The sequence below is a fragment of the Lepidochelys kempii genome, chromosome 3 (genome assembly GCF_965140265.1).
Source record: "Lepidochelys kempii isolate rLepKem1 chromosome 3, rLepKem1.hap2, whole genome shotgun sequence".
NCBI lineage: Eukaryota > Metazoa > Chordata > Testudines > Cheloniidae > Lepidochelys > Lepidochelys kempii.
The window spans coordinates 26,917,280-26,936,587 of record NC_133258.1 but is presented as its reverse complement, the minus strand read 5'-3'; the positions used below and the strand labels follow the sequence as shown (position 1 = coordinate 26,936,587).

The window sequence follows — 19,308 nt, the reverse complement described above, 5'->3', positions numbered from 1 at the left end:
TGATATTTGTTTTTTTTCCATTCTGAAAAGTCAAAAATGCACAGTTTTTCATGGGAAAGGATTTCCAGAAAAAATCCATTTGGAGAGAAAATTATTTCCAGTGGAAAGTTCCAGACCAGCTATAGAAGTGAAGAACAAAAGTAGGCAGTCGGTAACATTTCAAAAGGGCCTGTGTAGCTTAACAGCCAGAGGGCTTGTCTACACAATGCACAATGCTTGTCTACACTAGAGGGGTATAAATTCTAGTGCACACTAGTGTGTTGCACACTAAATGGCTGATGTGGATCATGCTGGCGTGCACTAAAAGTTCCCTAGTGCACATTAATGGAGTCCTGTTTCACACAGTTCTATATTAATGCTCGCTAGAGAACTTTTCGTGTATACCAACAGGGTCTACATGGGCCAGTTAGTGCACAACACACTAGTGCACGCTAGCATTTACAAGCCACTAATGCAGACTAATGTGCTATGTAGACAGGTTTCTTTGAAAGTCACTTTTGAAAATGGCATTGAGGCTCCTAAATCATGCAAGCACTTTTACAAATTTTATCTTGTGGTTAATTTTTTTATAAAGAAAAAAACAGTTAAGACAACTAAAAAATGCACGATTTGAATTCAATAGAACAATACCAATTTATAACAGCTGAGGATCTGACTCATACATACTCTTCTAACATTAATTTTTCCATGTAAGCAGTCACTGTCATTGACCACAGGGCTCTTATGAGATTTGATGGACAGGGTGATATCTATGAGACAATACATTGTGTGATTTTCTACAGGAAATAGTTTGACAGCTCTAGTCTATTGCATTTAAGTAGAAATATTGTGCTCATACTTTTCACTGCACCATGTTATTCTTTTTCTTGCTGGCTTATTTGTAGTGCAGCTGTAGCTCCATAAGAACAGGGAAGTGAAATCATCCAAAGAAGACTGTATACATTTCACTGCAAAAGGAAAAGAGTTTGTAATCACCCCGCCCCCCAAAAGACATTTCTTCTTCAATTCATTTATAATCTCTTATTCCACCTCCTCTCTCTCAGACATGGGCATCACTAACACTAGCATTCACATTTCAAAATATATTTTCTAATTCGTCCCATTAATTATCATCAATTAAACATTTAATTGCCTCTTCTACAATTCATCATCATGTTAGAATTGTGTTCTACTTAATCTATCTCAAACCTCTGTAGAAAATCCAGATACTGTACTTCACATTTCTGTTTAGAACATGAGAATATTTTCCAGGACACTGTGCTGCATGATGAGAATTTCAGGTTGTAAGGTACATATCCAAAGATCCCATTTAAAGGCTCCTAGTGATTGTTTATGTCTCTCAGTCTTACTACAACGTTAGCAAAATCTTAGGGGGGAAATTACAATGCATGCAGATTAAAAAATAATCCACAGTGTTTGTTTATATTAAATTTAAAAAAAACAATCCTGCATAATACTACTTCTGTTCCAACTAGGACTCTGTCATACTGTATTGGAAAAGGGAAGGCAGTGTTACAGGAATTAATAATGCATCTAATATGAATCTCTCTGTAAAATTAAAGATGAAGAAACTACATTAAAATAGCATTAAACCTGAGACATCAAAACACAAAAGCATGGAAATTCTGAATTAAGGCTGCAATTTCACTTTTTTTACAGCCCCTTTGTGCCAAGGTGTTGGATTCACAGATCCAAGCCATTTTTCAAACCAAATGTGGGTCCTGACTCAGCAAAGTACTTAAACATGTGGGATTTAAGTATACTGTCCTGAAATAGGTATGCTTTCCTGAATGAGGGCCATACTAATACAGTTCAAGTGGTGCCCCAAATATCCTTCCATATACTGGTATCTTATTTATTATATATATATAATATATATATATATATATATATATATTTCAAAGCAGTGTAGGCAATTATAGTGTCATATATCTCATTAAATAATCTAAATGTATGAAATGTAAATACATTGGTACACTATATCTAAATTAGGGTTGTCAAGCAATTAAAAATAATTGTGATTAATTGCACTGTTAAACAACAATAGAATACCATTTATTTTAAATAGTTTTGGATGTTTACTACATTTTCAAATATATTAATTTCAATTACAACACAAAATACAGTGTACAGTGCTCACTTTATATTTATTTTTATTAAAATATTTGCACTGTAAAAAACAAGAAAATATTTTTCAATTCATCTCACACGAGTACTGTAGTGCAATCTCTTTACCATGAAAGTTGAACTTACACATATAGAATTATGTACAAAAAAATTGCATTCAAAATAAAATAATGTAAAACTTTAGAGCCTACTAGTCCACTCAGTACTATTTCTTGGTCAGCCAATCGCTCAGAGAAACAAGGTTGGTTACAATTTGCAGGAGATAATGCTGCCTGCTTCTTGTTTACAATGTCACCTGAAAGTGAGAACAGGCATTTGCATGGCACTGTTGTAGCTGGCATTGCAAGATATTTACATGCCAGATGACTAAAGATTCATGTGCCCCTTCATGCTTCTACCACCATTCCAGAGGACATGCATCCATGCTGATGATGGGTTCTGCTTGATAACAATCCAAAGCAGTGTGGTCTGATGCATGTTCATTTTCATCATCTGAGCCAGATGCCACCAGCAGAAGGTTGGTTTTCTTTTTTGGTAGTTTGGGTTCTGTAGTTTCCGCATCAGGGTGTTGCTCTTGTAAGACTTCTAAAAGCATGCTCCACACCTTGTCCCTCTCAGATTTTGGACGGCACTTCAGATTCTTAAACCTTGGGTTGAATGCTGTAGATATTTTTAGAAATCTCACATGGGTACCTTCTTTGTGTTTTATCAAATCTGCCGTGAAAATGTTCTTAAATCAAACATGTGCTGGGTCATCATCCAAGACTGCTATAACATGAAATATATGCAGAATGTGAGTAAAATAGAGCCAGAGACATACAGTTCTCCCCACAGGAGTTCAGTCACAAATTTAATTAATGCATTATTTTTAATCAGCTTGTTTGTCTTAGTGATTGGCAGAATAAGAAGTAGAACTGAATGGATTGTAGGCTCTAAAGTTTTAGAGTGTTTTGTTTCTGAGTGCAGTTTATGTAACCAAAAAAAAAAAAATCTGCATTTGTAAATTACACTTTCACGATAAGACTTTACACTTACACTTTCACTAGACCCACTAAATTGATCCCCAGTGCATTGATTGCCGGATGGTTGTGTAGACATAGCCTTAGACTACAGTGAACAATGGGATTGAGTTAAGGAGCAAGGATAACCTTAAAAACAGTGCCCTTGTGTCTTGGTTCTCCCAGCTGTAGTTATATGTGAAAGAAAATATACAAAATATATCTTTGGATGAAAAATAGATCTGAACTTGTGGCAAATTGGGAATAAAAGTGGGGTGGATGTGAGTGAGGTGAGGACAGCTGGACATAATTAAAAAATATAATAGTTTTCTAGAATTTGGAAATACTTTTAATGGAGAAGCTTACTGAAACAACCCTTCTCCAAAAGCATAGCATAGTAGATGGTTCCCATTTTTCAAATATACAGAAAAAAAGATCAATTTTCAAGTCTCGATTGTTCCAAAGAGGCCACTTTAGTGAATACAATAATTGATTAATGTGGCTATGATAAACCTGGGCAAATACTGCACAACATTTTCCACAAATATGTGTTCAGACTTTTAAATGAATTTGCACCAACTCTATTCCCCCTTTTTGTGTTCACTTTTCACAAGTGAGTTTTATTGGCAGGAATATTCACCAAAACAGTGAATTATAAAAAAGTATTGGAAACTAATTCACAGAGAGTGAAATTCACCTCTGTGCAGAGGGCCAGGCCAGAGCCAAAATTGCTGCCTACATCTCACTTAAAATGCTCCCCTCCCCTCCTCCTTTTTTATGATTTAGGCCTTAATCCTGCAATTTATTGCAATATGATGGAACCCCACTGATATCAATGAAGATCTGTGCCAGTGTAACAGTCCGTCTACGTACAACAGATTTCAGCATTGGGATCATAAGCAGCCATCAAGGGCTGTTATCTTTTATAGATTCATAAATTATAAACCTAGAAAGAGCCTGTAGATCATCCAGGATGATCTTCTTAATATTACAGGCTATTAAATTTCACCCAGTTACACCTGTATTGAGCCCAACTTGTTTGGCTAAGCATATCTTGGCATTCAGTCTTTATCTGAAGCCATCAATATATTGAGAATCTGCCTTTTCCATGATAGTTCGTTCCAATTACCTTTACTGCTAAAAAGTGTGTGCTTTATTTCTACTTTTAATTTGTCTAGCTTTAACTTTCAGCCATCTCATGTTGGCCCACTGTACTGGAGTTAATTTCACCGTGAAAATGGATTTTGAATTCATAATAATAAAAACTCTCACCATAACCTTGAGTCTGCATTCACCTAGTCAGAGAACTCATAGCAAATGAACTGTGTCCAACCTAGCCAGCTCAGATTTAAGTACTTGCCACAAATTGCTCATGAACTAGAGCTACTGACCAAGAATTGTTTCCAGAAATTGTTCAGCAAAATAATTTTGCATAATGAATCCCTTGGAGAAAACAATGTTCTCTTCACAGGCAATTTGTGAACAGAAACACAGCCAAAATGAGTCAAATAAATGATTCATTATGAATTATTGCCCAGTTAAGGCTGAGATGAGCATATGTGACTTGTGTCCCTCTCAGTTTAATCTACCATGCTTAGTTGTTTGTAAGATGTGTCTTCTCTATTAGCCTTGTTTGATTCCTGTATTTCTCCTCTCCCAGCCATGCATTATGTTGTTTTAATGTTTTATTTAGATTTTTTTACAATGCCAAGTCCTCTTCTGTTGCTTCTGTTGTCTCTGTATCTTTGGTTTTGGAAAAGCACTTCCTGTTAATGTGTCTGAGCAACATTTGCCTGCAATCACCAACCCTGCACATATTTTTACACCAGAATAGCAGCTTCCCTCAAACTTTGAGCCTAAATACAGCCATTAGCCATAGCACAAAACGCAAACCTATCATTTTCACAATGTCCTGAACACTGGATTTCCTCCAAGCCTGGTGCTAATGCCTCCCAAATAATCTGTCACCACATAGCAGTCCCCCCACTCACATAGGATGAAATGCATCCCTCTGCTCAGAGCTTGCAGAAGGTCTTTGTGCCACTGAAGTCCCATTTAAGCCTTGGAAATGGGGCTTAAGTGATGCCTAGACCTTGTGTAGGCTCTCTGCACAGAGGTGAATTTTATGCATATATAGTCCAATTTTATCACCTCCAGGGCACAATGAGCTCCACTGTGTAGTGTCATCTCATATAGTGCCATTTTGAAAATGTGAGCTTAATTTTTTTTGAAATGTTAATGTAACTTTCAGTAGTCTAATTTCACTTCTGTATGACAGTGACTCCATACCTCTGCATTTGTTTCATTCACTTTGATTGTGTAACATGTTCTCTGTAGACGTGTATTAACATCACTTCATTCCCTTCTACCACTGTAACATCGTCTCTCTAGACCTGCACTGACATTGTTGAACCATTTTCTTTATGTCATAAATTGCCTCTTCAGACCTACACAGATGTTCCGTTTCAAGACAGGGGTAGCTATGGGCCCATCCTCTGCAATCTTCCCTGTGTAACTTAGCCAATGCACCTCAAACCTAACTAACAACACATTATTAATTATTATTATTATTATTTATTACTTGGTATTACAGTAGTCCCTAAAGATCCCAAGACTGGACAAGACTAACAAGACTGGACTCTGTTGTGGCAGACAAGAGACTTACACTAAATGAACAAGACTGATAAAAGGCAGGAGAGGAAGTATTTTCATCCGCATTTTACAGATGTGTAACTAAAGTACCAAGAGATTTAATTACTTGCCCAGAATTACATAGCAAGTCTGTCTGGTAGAGCTCAGAACTGAACACACATTTTCAGAGTCCCCACTTCACAGGACCATCTTTTCAGCCTGAGATTTTTCTGAACAAAAAGAGGTCACTTAATATGCATTTCTGCTCTGAAAAATGTTTATGTAAAAATGGCACTTTCTTACTTAATCTAGCTTTTCCTTATGTGTATTCAGGGTCACTCAGCATCTTCTGAACTTAGTGATAAAAATAAATTTTGTACTGCTTTTCACTTATTATTACTGCAGAAACCACACAGTGAAGTGGGAATGAGTTGAACCCTACTCTTCTTGCATCATCAATAAAATAGTTTCCTAAATTTCAATAAGTTATATCTGTGCAACCCCATTGAAAATAATGGGGTTACACAGATGTAACTGAAAGCATACTTTTGAAGTTAATTGGGTTGAACAGGTGTAACTGGGAGTCTGATTTGCTCTGCAAACCCTTTATTATAGCTGATGATGCACAAGAAGGAAAGAAACCAACTTGTCTCTCATATCCCAGGTTAAATTTGTAGGATGACACTAAAAAAAATCCATATTTTTGCTGTAAAGTTTCATATGGAAATATTTGTGAATTGATACATTTGGAACCCTCAATGTCATTTTTGCAGAGTATAATTGTACTTTAACGAAACCTGTGTGCATATACAATAGTTTCGTTCAACACTTAGACATCTTGGTGACTTGAAACAGTTCCAGTAATATAAATGTATCTGCTATTTTCTAAGTACTGAAGGCCATATTCTTGCTTTGGATGCATATTATAGATCACACTATCTTCAAAGGAGATTGTGTGCATGTTACTGTTAACAGGCTTTTCTATAATAGGGGCTTCATCCTTCAGGCTTAGCATTTAAATCAATGGGTGGTTTTAATGAGTTAGGCCTACAGGATTGGACTCTATATTTGAAAAAGCAAAACAGAAACTACTTCAAAAGGTATTTACATATAACAAGGAATGAGTCCTCTATTGCATCCAGCTCTGTAAATTCACTGAAAGGTTCTGCAAACATTATAAACTATGAGTGTGCATCCTGAGCTGTTTATGAATAGCAACTGTCACAGAGATTGTTATTCAATCAAGGAGCATGTATTTTATTTATAATATTTAGAAAGTCATTTTTGCAGGGTAAATGTAGAAAAATAATCAAAGATCCACAAACAAAAGACTTTAAAAAAATTAACTGGCCTTTTGGCCTAGGAAGAAGCGTTACTGATCATTTTATTTAAACATCTAATTTTCATGAGGGTCCTTGAGGGCAGCAGAAAATTCATATATATTACAAATCAGGGGTATTATAGCACATCATAATTACACAACAAAGATTTAATAAAGGATCACATTACACAAGTAAAGGAGGACAGGGCCAGGAAAAAATGCATGCAGGCAAATTCCAAGCTGCCAGCAGCTGTTTCAGTAAAAATTGTGTTCTCTCCATTCTGAAATGGGAAATCCATGAAAACTTGATGACTTACACTGGAGAAGTCATATTGCCAAGTATGCCTCAGGGGCTATGGGATGGGAAAAGGGAACAGTAAGCTAACAATATATTTAAAGCTGTCTATGTGACCTTAGATACTCATACATTATGGCTTCTGGCCTATGTAATTTACCGAGACACATTTTGTAGAGGGAAGCCATTACTTTAGTGATTACATTTCAAATGTGTAGATATTACCTTAATTCTGTCCAGTTTGGAAAACTAATAAATTCCTGATTAGGATAGTGTTGCTTGAAGTTGTGCCAGGATCTTCATGCTAGTCACTAGGAGAGGGACTTCCACTGATGGTCCCCAAAGAGTTGGTTGGTTGGTCACATGATGCTGGCTTTTTTCTCCTTGTGTCCAGTTGCTACACTGTATTGAAAGACAAGTGCATATGTAACCCACACACCTCCTGGGTGTGGTGTTCTGTCTCCTTTAGTGGCACCGAGACCACTTACTGATTAATGAGTCTGCTATAGCTTTAGCTAAGAGGCATGTGGCTTTTAACTCATGCAGTAGAGACTCATGCTTTTAGCTCCAGAGATTCCACGTTCGATCCCGTCCACTGACGACTGGGGTCTGTTGGAGTTACAAGTAGGGGCTCGTCCGGGATATCAACTAGGAAGTCTCTGAAGCTCAGGACATGCTTCCTCAGCTATAGGAAGTGTGTAACCCACACACCTCCTGGGTGTGGTGTTCTGTCCCCTCCACTGGCACTAAGACCACTTAGAGATTGAGGCTGCTAGAGCATTAGCTAAGAGGCAATGTAGCTTTTAGAGCATGCATTTAGCTCCAGAGGTCCAGGTTCGATCCCGCCCACTGACGACCAGGGTCTGTCGGTGTTACACATATACACAAACTACTCCCCAAAATATTACTTTTCCATGGAAGCAATTGCCTTAGTTGCCACAGGAAAGTTGTATGATTGTAAATGCCAGAGGAATGGTCTGTGAGACAGTGTCTGTATTAAGATGTGGTCCCCGTTGTGAAAAACTTTGAAAATCTCTGAATTGGGAGAACCTTTTCAAATCCCTGAGCTTTGCAGATTACTGAGTAAATGATTGATTAAGAAAATCAAGGATAATGCATCACAACATCTATTTTGTTCACTAATTTTCTCAATAGCAGTTTATATTTATTTATGATAACCAGCTCTTTTGTGGTCTATGTGAGTTTCGCTACTGGTTCCAAGGAAACCAGGAATACAGTTCATTGGATGCCAGTAAATGTAATGCAGTCAATGCTATTGCTGGAAAAAAAGACACAGAGAGAGTCATTTTTAAGTAACGAGTCTCAGGTTTTGTTATTAAAAATCCAATCCTCTTTCTTCTTAAGATAAAACAAAAATACATCTATAAGAGAAGATTCTTAACCAGAAAAGCCAGGCACAGCATACATCACTGCCAAGCTGGTCACAGCAATTGTTACCAGGTTAGAGTTCTTCTAGCTGACTCAACTTGGTGCTTATTAGACAGAAGGCAAAGAAAGACAGAAAAAAGTAGGAAGACTAAGATGAACCAAAGAGAAGGGATAATAATGAAAACCTTAGGTTCGCACCAGGATTTGTTCAGGGTGCAGCCGTGGAGATGGTAACATCATCTGGTTCCCTTCCTTTGTCTGGTCTGAGGGAAACATTATTTGCTATTAGAAAAAAGAAGGTTCACTGTTTGTGATGGTAAAGTCCTCTGTCCCAATATGTGGTGGTTTTGCTACCATGATGGCAACACTGTGATGCTGGTCAATGTGAGTATGCTGCTGCAATCTCACGCCTTCTCTAAGCTTGCTGCCAAGCTCTGAGTTCACTGTTGTGCTGAAGAAGTCACCAAGTGCTTCCAGAAAAGTAATATCTGAAACAGGCAGCAAATTTGCTCATCAAAACTGACCAATCAACACAAGCATCCAGAGGTCCAAGGCTGTGGTCCAAACTTTTTTCCATCTTAAGAACATTTTGGTCTGCTTCTGTAACAATTCTGTAACTTCACCAGGAGCTTTGAAACTCCTAATCAACAACTCCTTTGTTCATGCAGTCTGTTTACATACTCCCTAGGACTGTTCTGTACTTGCCTTTCACAATTTTTACAGTATGTTTATTGGTGAAAATAAGATGACCTTTCACGCACTTTGCCCAATTTAAGATTTTAACCATCAGGTTCTTGGGGGTTAGAGAAAAGATGGGGTTAAAAGAACTGTGTGAAGGATGAGAATGGAGGAGTTAGCAAAGTTGTGGCAGAGTCTGGTGGTCAGCAGACATGGAATATTAATGGAAAGTGGACAGTGGGGGTGAGTGGAGTGGGGTTGAGGGGAGTTGATCCAGATGGAACTGTGGGAGCGTGATGGAGTGAAGCAGATAGATTGGACAGACCTGTGAGAGCATGGGAAGCAGAAGCAGAGTTATAATGGGGGACACAGAGGGGAACAGAGTTGTATCAAGGAACCTGCCATCTAGACAACAGCACAGCTCCTTCCTTCTGCACTAAGTAGCCTATAGCAGTGATGCATTCTCCACTGACTGTTTCTGGCAAAGATGAACTAACTTGTTGTTTATTTGAAATTGTCTAAAAATGACCCTCTGCCATTCTCATCATCTTGATGATTGGCAACTGTGGGAAGTGTGAACTGTGGGAATGGGTCCAAAAAAGTGCTGATATTAAAAAGAAAAAATAGTGTTTAGAAAACAGAAACTGTTCATAAAAGTACTGAAAGATTTACCCTAGAAAATATGAGGGGGACCTGATCTCCAAAATGGTCCAGGTTTGGAAATGGAGGATGTTAACAAACAGTAATGTAAGTTCTAGGCATTTAAACCCTGCTTTATGTGCAAATTCCAAAATAACCTTAACTATGAAGATACAATGATGCCTCAGTCTTATGGTATACCTTCATCACCCCTATATTTTAAAACTCGATTACTATGTAATAGCTAACAAGTTTTAAGAAATTCATTTACACTGTTTCCATATATTAAGAGATTCTGATCTATTATGTTTAGCGCCATAAAAACTTTCAAATTTATCATAGTAGAATGAAATTTTTAAAAATCTTTTGTTCTTTTGAATCCACCATCCAGTCGCCAGCACCTTTGTTGACGTAAGTCAGGATAGGTTCATTGATCTGACAATCTAGCCCTTGAGTCCCCAAACTTCGGACACCCTGTAACCATGACTAGCTCAGTATAGTTACAATGAAAAATAGTCTGTGTGTGGCAGAGGCACACCTGTCAACTGGGTGATCAATATCAATGTGAGCTTGCCCTTTATTTTCTCTCCCGTGTGTTTGTTTTTCTTTGTATAAGTAGATGCAATAGTTAATGACAGGTTTCAGAGTAGCAGCCGTGTTAGTCCGTATTCGCAAAAAGAAAAGGAGAACGTGTGGCACCTTAGAGACTAACCAATTTATTTGAGCATAAGCATAAACTGAAATTTGTTAGTCTCTAAGGTGCCACAAGTACTCCTTTTCTTTTTGCAATAGTTAATGAATATAAGGAATAAGTCCAACATTTTTTACTATATTTTCATAATTAAGTTGTGTTTAATTAGCCCTTCATAAGTGACACATCTTGGAAATGCTACTGCAGAAAGATAGCCAAGTAAACATTTGATCAGTGGGATGGCAGTAGTGTGGGGTCTTCCAAATAGTATGCAAGGCTCTAATTTAACTAAGAAGCTCCACATTTGTCTGAGATGCTGTTATGTGTGCACCTTGAACCATTCTGAAGCTGAAATAAAGTCTGATCATTGTTCCTATATGGTGAAAATGAACTGATGATATTGTTCAAAGTTAAGAAGAAAAGATCCAAATGAAGCAAGCATCAGATAAGATGCCAGCAACACAAGTATATGTTGCCAGCAATATGGGTATACCTCCCTGCTGATAATGAAAGGGAGAGTGGCTGAGTTTATTAATGACCAAAAACAATTACAATGCAAGGAACATAGTACTTTTACTTTCATGTAAATAAAATTTGTACTTTCATGTGGTTTTCACATGGGCCAAAATATTATGTATTAAAATTTGCTGATATATATATCTGACATAATTAGGTTAAATTCTCACTCCTCAGCAAAGAGGAAAGGAAATGTGCTTTTGTGGTTAATGCACAGGGCTGGCAACTCTAGGTTATTATTTATAATCTAACACGGACTCATGGTGAGATTTTGGACGGTTACTTCATCACCTAATTTCCTCCTTTGTAAAACGTGAATTGTAATAATAATACTTATCTACCTCACAGTGGTGATTCACAGGTGTGGTTGGTTTTTGTTTGTTTTTTAAAGGCCAGAACGGATTATTAGTCCAGATCCTCAAAGGTATGTAGTCACCTAACTCCCAATGAAATCAATGGAAATTTGGTACTTAAATACCATTGAGAATCCGAGTCCAATGATCATGTAGCCTGACTTTCTGCATAACACCACTGATAGAGACCCTGTAATTCCTGCATTGAATACCCCCTCCCAAAATCTGGTTCAGCCACATCATCTCCTTTAAAAAGACTGACTTAGAGCCTCCAAACAAAGGAGAATCCATCAAATCTCTTGGTGTTATGAAGCCTGGTGAATGTCTGAGCTCCTCCAGCAGACCTGCTAAGTATTTACAGTGGAAATAACTTTCTAGTTATATAATATAGCTTTCCACTGAAGTAATACCATGCACCTTATTTCAATAACCTTTTCTTCCTTTATTACTTTCCTGCCCCATAACCTGGATCTAGTAGCTGCTGCTTGAGGGTCTCCCAAGAAAGCAAGGTATTGTGCTATTCGGCCTGACAATGAAGAATAAACCTGGAGCGTGGTACCAGTCTATCACGGCATTATGCAGATTCCTGACTTGAATATTGCCTGGCTGTTCTGGCCACAGTATGCGAGCTGGGGGCCGGAAGGGTTCTGCACAGCCAAGCTCTCAGGGAGAGAGAGTGGTACGGGCTCCGGGTCCTCCGCCTCCCAGTGCTCCTGCCGCCGAGGTCGATGCTCTGCCCTTTAGCAGCTTGGCCAAGCAGGCGAGGGGCCTGGCGGAGCAGCAGCGAGCAGAAGGAACGTTTGGAATCCCACCCTGGGCCGGTGATTGACATCCCGGAGGCTCGCTCCTCTCGCCAACCGCAGAGCAAAGCAGCCAATGAGCTCCGCGCGGGGCGGGTGCTGGGCTCGGGAGCCGCCGGTACTTAGACTCGCCGGTGCGGGGGGCAGCCCAGAGCGGAGCGGGGCTGTCCAGGGGAAGGTAGAGCGCGCCCAAGGAGCCGGAGCTCGGGGAGCGGCAGGGGCACCGGGGATGATGCTGCTCACCTGCTCTGCGGCTCCCATGGGGACAAGAAGACTTTAAGGGAGTTGGGCGCTTGGCTGGAGCGGGGCGATCACGGGTACGGAGGGCGCGGGGGGTCGCTGTCAGGGGGCAGGAGCGGGGCCGCTGCTGCGGGCGGGAGATGGAAGGGGGCAAGCGGGGGGTCACGGCTCGGCTCCCGGGAGCCAGACGCTGCCCTGCGGTGCCTGCCCGTGCAGCCCCGCCGAGCTGGGCGGCCGGGAGCCGGGGCAGAGCGTGCTCTGCTGGAGCCACCGGTGCGAGGCGGGACGCTCCCAGCTCCGGCCACCCGGCGTCCTTCTCCCCCTGGCCCGGAGACGCTGCGGTGAACTTTCTCCCCTTCCCCCCCCCCCCCCCCCTGGAACCCAGGAGCCGGCGGGGACCCTGGAAGCGGGACAGGGTGCGGATGCCGCCCGGGACGCCGTTCGCCAGAGGCGGCAGCGGTCCCCACGTCTCCCGGGAATAGCTGTGCCCGCCAAACGCGGCTGCACCGCTGTGGCATGGTGCGGGTGCCCCCGGTGCGGCTCCGTTCCCCGAACCGCGCGTGTAACGATTGCTCCGGGCACGGGCAGGGCGCAGCCCCAAAGGGGCACAGCTGGAGGGGAGGGAGGGTTCTCCTAACGCGGGGAGCGGGGACGCGGTCCGGGAGGGGAAATCACTGAAACTCTGTGCCTGGATTTTTTTGTTCTTCCTCCTCTCCCTTTCCCCCTTCTTCCCCCCCCCCCCAACTTACCTCTCCCCGTCCTGCTTCTCTCCTCCCTCCCCCCCCCCCCCCCAGACCCGGCGATTCCTGCCCTCGCCTTGCCTTGTCATTGATGGGAAATCAACTGGATCGCATCACCCACCTGAATTACAGCGAGCTGCCGACCGGAGACCCCTCGGGGATCGAGAAGGACGAGCTGCGGGTCGGGGTGGCTTACTTCTTCTCGGATGAGGAGGAGGACCTGGACGAGCGAGGCCAGCCGGACAAGTACAGCGTGAAGGGCTCCAGCAGCCCTGGGCAGGAGACCCCCACTCACCACCATCAGCTGGTGCTGAACGAGACCCAGTTCTCCGCCTTCCGCGGCCAGGAATGCATCTTCTCCAAAGTCAGCAGCGGCCCCCAGGCTGGGGACCTGCGCGTCTTCTCCGTCTCTGCCCTGCCTGCCCTCTGCAAGCCGGGAGACCTGCTGGAGCTGCTCTACCTGGGGCCATCCGACCACCCACCCCCACCCCCGCACTGGGCAGTCTATGTGGGCAGCGGGCAGATCATCCACCTGCACCAGGGCCAGATCCGCCAGGACAGCTTGTACGAGGCGGGCGCTGGCAACGTGGGCCGGGTGGTGAATAGCTGGTACCGCTACCGCCCCCTGGTGGCAGAGCTGGTGGTGCAGAACGCCTGCGGGCACCTGGGTTTAAAAAGCGACGAGATCTGCTGGACTAACTCGGAGAGCTTCGCCGCCTGGTGCCGGTTCGGGAAAAGGGAGTTCAAAGCCGGGGGGGAGCTGCAGGCTGCTACCGGCACCCAGCACCACCAGCAGTACTATCTCAAGATCCACCTGGCTGAGAACAAGGTGCACACGGTGCGATTCCACAGCCTGGAGGATCTAATAAGGGAGAAGCGCAGGATCGATGCCAGTGGCAAACTGAGAGTGATCAAAGACCTGGCTATAGTGGATGGGAAAGAGTAACGAACAGCGGAGAGAGGAGGTGCTCCCTTCTTTCCCCGGCTTGGCGAGAGCTGTCTGCCACAGACAGACCGGGGGCTGCGCTCTCTGGTGGGACGCAATTTAAACCGGAATCCATGGGGCAACGTTCCAGAAAACCAGCATTCTTCTTACACCCATAACCAGTATTTGGTTTGGCTTTTAATAACATTTAATGAACGAAGAAAGAGAGGGGAAGAAAAGAGGGGTATGTGTGGAGGAGATTTACAAAGTATGTGGACAAAGTCTGTCCTGTCAATCGATGTTGGCCATTCTAGCAACATGCTAATAAAATTTCAAATTGAAATTCTTTTAAATTTATTTTCATGGCTTTAATCCATGATACTTTTAAGCATTTGGGGCCATAGACGCAGATTTAGCTAAAGAGTTTTTCGCTAACATTTGCCTTTCAAACAAACAAACTGTCTCAAATCTTCTGCTAGTTCTGTGGGGTGGGAGGAGGTTCTGTTTGTTTTATTTCTAAATACATCTCCTAGCCAGAGCCCTAATTTTAGTCCAGTAAACTATAGCAAGGTATTAATCAGGTGTAAGTCTTTTTACCTTTTTCTGGCAGAAACTGATCACAACTTTAAAAATCTGTTCTCTTCTTTTTTTTCCTTCCTATATGTTCTCTTTCTGCTAGATGTTCCCACAATACTTTAGTGTTCTACTCTTTTTGAAAATATTAAGAGTTAGTGAGCAGCTGCTTTCTTGAGAACAAAGCCATTCTGAAACATTAAATAAAGGAGGGGGAGTATTCTGGTGAGCAATTTACATACATGCTTTTCCAGAAAGCAATCCTGCAAGGTCTCCTGCTCTAGGTTTGCCTTGCATCCCACAGAGCTACTGCACCAGTACTCTGAGGATACTTGCCACCTCTTTATACGCTGCAAAGAAGCCAAAATAAAATTGAGTTTGGCATGCTGAGTGTTCCAAACTATAGCAGTGTGACCAAGTTTACCTTGCATTTCTAAATCCAATAAAAGAAAATAGGCTTAGTCTAAATTTAGAAATCCAAAGTTTCATAAAGAGATGCCTTTTATGTCATGTGATCAATGCATTTTTTTTATTTCAGATCCCATTCCAAGTTCATTCATTGATTGATTAATTCTCAGCCTTGAAATAAAAAGATCATAACATATATATAATCAGCTATCATTCTTAAGTATACTGGGACATTCCTAAATCTATTATCCTTTTTTTATTATTATGATGAGCAGCATACAATTTGTAATGACCAAGTTATTTTTGCTTGTATCGATACTGGAAAGAAAATGCATTTGGTTTTTGTTTTCCCCTCTCTATCAAGTAACAGATGGCAGAATTATTGTATATACACTCCACCCTCTCTGATATACTGTATCTTGGCTCCCTTCTATATTAAACAACATCATAAGCAACCTTGTTGCAACAGTACTTCATTTTAACAAACAAAGCATTTGCCTTCCATGACTGATGTTATGAGGATGGAGTGTACTTTACTAGAAGACAGATGTCAACATTTGTTTCACATAAGACATCTGTTTAAAAAGAAAAAGGGGAACTTGACAATCTTATAACGGAAGGTCATGTAACTGGTTTTATATTTGCTGATATGCTTGACAAAGTTATTTGGCAATAAAATGAGAAGGTGTTTCTTTTTTTTTTTTCCTTCAAATCACTGATCGTTGCTACAACACTGTGTGAACAACTTACTTTAGTAGGAGGAATTTTTAAAAGTGAATTTCTACCCATGTCAAACAGCTGATAGAATGGCTTCAAATTCCAATAACACACCTCTTAACAAATGTGTAATATTTTACATGTATTTTGATCATATCTGTTGGCTGATAACTGTGGCCTTATCAATAAAGAACAGCAGAAGCCTTTACATTATTGTATAGCATCCTAGGTGGACTTGAAATGGAGTATATTTCCCTAACATTGAACAGCTACTATAGTAGGTACTCTTTTTTTATCCCATTGGTGAGTTTAGTTTCTCTCTCTACAGCTGTGAAGTTAATGGTAAGGCAAGAGTGAGATATATATAGTACCAAGCTTTATGCTCACAATAATAAGTGAAGTTTTGTTGAACAGGTGATAAGATTAGGGATGGCATTATCATTATTTAATATCTATACTGCATTAGTGCCCAAAAGTGCCATATGATACTTGGTGCAGTGCAAAAACACAGGAAGACATAGTCCCTGCACCCAATACACTTAAAATCTAAAAAGACAAAATAATAAAGGGTATGGGGAAAGAATGCTGGGTACAGGTTTAGTTAGTTACATTTCTTTTTCTTTTTTATTATGGTGCAAGGGTAGCATGAGGGGGGAATGATAGGAGGGAGGAAATACATGGGGAGCAGGTAAGTGGGATAAGTAGGAAGATGAGTTTGTATGTTCTCCATATTTGACTTTTTGACTTCTGGAGCTAGATCCTCGTTTCCCTAAACTGCCCTGCTATGAATAATACAGGAGCAGAAGCAGAATCCTTATATAAGCAGCATGGTACATCCCCACTAATGGGAACTGCATAGTTTATTATGTTAATTCAGTGGATTTTTAAGAGACATTTGCTTTGAACTTGTCAGTGTTATTTCTCCACAGCCCATCATTTTGGCCGTACATTAATCTTAACTTTGTATGCTATTATGGAGGAAACACTGGGCTGGGCTAGGCTTTGTAGATGTTAATGCCAGTACTCAGATCTCACTCATTATTGTAGAACATTCTTATTGAAATAGTTTAATACTTCTCCATTCATAATTTTCTCTGACTGCTGGTCCATATTGTTATTTATGTTGCACAAACTATGTGCTTTATAGACAGGTAGGAGAATAAAATCCCTACCCCAAAGAACTTACCTGGATATGCATGTGGAGATTTATTAAACACTTGTAGTAGTAGGCATCCTTAAGTCTGGAGAGACCATGAATATGTGCCCCTGAGAGGTAAAGAATTTACTGAGCTGGTTTAACGGCAGCCGTGGCTGTGGATAAAGAGACACACTGGAGAGTGACAATCTCTGCTGTGTGTGTCACATTTAAAGGTGATGTTTCAACCCTGTGGGCTCTGCCTCATGCGAGCTCTTTTCTCCTCTGCTAAGCTCGGTGGCTTCCTCTCGTAACTCCGGAGACCTTAGTTAAGCTCTTGTTTCCAAAGGCTGTGGCCTTGAGTGTGATCTTCACAGTTATCCACATCCATGTCCATTTCTTCAAGGTCTTGCTTGCACACATCCCTGAACCACAATTTTGGGCGTTGTTTGGGTCTTTTTCCAGATGCCAGCTCACCATAGAGGAAGTCCTTTGGGATGCACCTGTTATTCATTTGGCACACATGCCCAGGCCAGCGGAGGCATCTCTGTTTGAGGAGTGTTTGCATGCTGAGTATGCTGGCCCATTTGAGCACCTCATTGTTGGTGACTCTGTCCCTCCAGGAGGTTCCAAAGATTCGACGAAGACAACACACACGTTGAACCTCTTTTCCTGATGAGAGTATAAGGTCCATGCCTCACTTCCACACAAAAGTGTGCTGATAAGATATGCACGATAGACACACAACTTTGTGTGTTCTGTCAGTTCATTGTTTTGTCATACCCTCTTGTTCAGTCTAGCTATTGTTGTAGCAGCTTTTCTGATGTGGATGTTGAGTTCCTTTTCAAGTGAGAGGTTGAATGTGATAGTGGACCCCAGGTATGTGAAGTCATTCACCACTTAAAGTTTATAGTTGTACTTGTAGTAAGTCAATTGTATTCCAAAATATAGAGCTTTAATCCTGAAACAGGAACTGTGTAGATGGAGTCTTACTCTGGGGTGGGTTCCATTGCAAGATTGAGACCTAAATGATAATCTGTGAATACAGTAATTGGGTACCCTATTGCTGCTGTTAGTTAAATTATGGTCAGTATTTCCAAGATAAACCCAGATCTTATTTTAATTTTTGTTATTATGAAGGGTTTTTACATTGTCTGTAAAAACGTGTCTTAGTTTGAAATTTGACATACAAAATAGTCAATACTAGAATGGATCTTTTGACAAAATTTAATTTGATTTTTTTTTAAATTTCAGTATAAGGAAAGTAATGAATGATGGGATTAGACACTTCTCTGAGCTGTTGTAAATCAAAAATAGGAGTTGTGTATGTTGGGCATGAAGTAGGGATGGAGACAATGAGACAAATTCTGCTCTGATTAAAACTACTGTAAATCCATAGAAACATCCTGTGTTAATGGATTTTTCTCCAGATTTACACTGAAATAGCTGCCAGCAGAATTTCATCCCTACTGTAAATTTTAAAAGTGGCTGTTGAACATGTGCATTTTCCCCTTTGCAGTAGAATTTTACTACAGCTAAATAATACAGACCTACATGTTAAGATGTATGTTCTGAACGTACCGTAATGGTGACATATGGTTGTGTGCATATTAATAGTATTGGAACTATGTTATTCTTGGGAAATAAACTATAATTGGCCCAATGGCATTTTACATTTAAAGCAGCCAATAGTATGTACTTAATTTTGTATTAACAGCAAGACTATTGTGTGCTAATCTATCTTGTGAACTCTTAAATACTTTCTTGACACTCTTATTCTTTTCCTTTTTTGGGGTCCTTAATCTGCAAACACTTATGCACATGCTTAACATTATTCATATGAGTATGGGATGACTCATGAGTAAAGATACTTCAGTGTTTGCAAGATCAGGCCCTTAAACCCTACTTAAAAGCACAAAATTCCCTTAATTTAATATTTAATTTGATTTTTCAAAACAGGGATCCAATCCCACTCTTTCCGGGCAAACTCTCACTGGGAGTTTTGTGCGAGCGATATCTTCAAGATTGACCTAAATAGCACCTACTTAACTGTACATACAGCAATTGTCGATGCAAAATTGGCTTTCCGTGGTACAGAATGGGTAATTGTTTATGTAAATGATGCAGGCTTT

The 19,308-nt window shown here is 40.8% G+C and overlaps 1 protein-coding gene and 1 long non-coding RNA gene across 4 annotated transcripts; one reads left to right on the top strand and one right to left on the bottom strand.

The window, feature by feature from the left end:
* Window positions 1–654: 654 nt before the first annotated feature.
* On the bottom strand, window positions 655–14,080 carry LOC140908575 (uncharacterized). Of its 3 annotated transcripts, none has more exons than XR_012157921.1 (3): window positions 13,540–14,080; window positions 7,598–7,774; window positions 655–947 (listed from the first exon to the last, which is right to left on the bottom strand). It is a non-coding gene; the product is annotated as an uncharacterized lncRNA (long non-coding RNA). The 3 variants fall into 3 exon arrangements; XR_012157920.1 differs by lacking the exon at window positions 655–947 and adding an exon at window positions 2,210–2,895; XR_012157922.1 differs by lacking the exon at window positions 655–947 and adding an exon at window positions 2,210–2,892.
* On the top strand, window positions 12,669–16,249 carry LRATD1 (LRAT domain containing 1). The gene is made up of 2 exons (XM_073335985.1): window positions 12,669–12,755; window positions 13,473–16,249. Exon 2 carries the CDS (start codon window positions 13,510–13,512, stop codon window positions 14,362–14,364), a length of 855 nt encoding a protein of 284 aa, XP_073192086.1. The 5' UTR covers window positions 12,669–12,755; window positions 13,473–13,509; the 3' UTR covers window positions 14,365–16,249.
* The last annotated feature ends 3,059 nt before the right edge of the window (window positions 16,250–19,308 follow it).

Excerpts from the sequence above, each read along its gene's own strand:
- LRATD1 (XM_073335985.1), top strand. The coding sequence starts at position 13,510 with ATGGGAAATCAACTGGATCGCATCACCCACCTGAATTACAGCGAGCTG.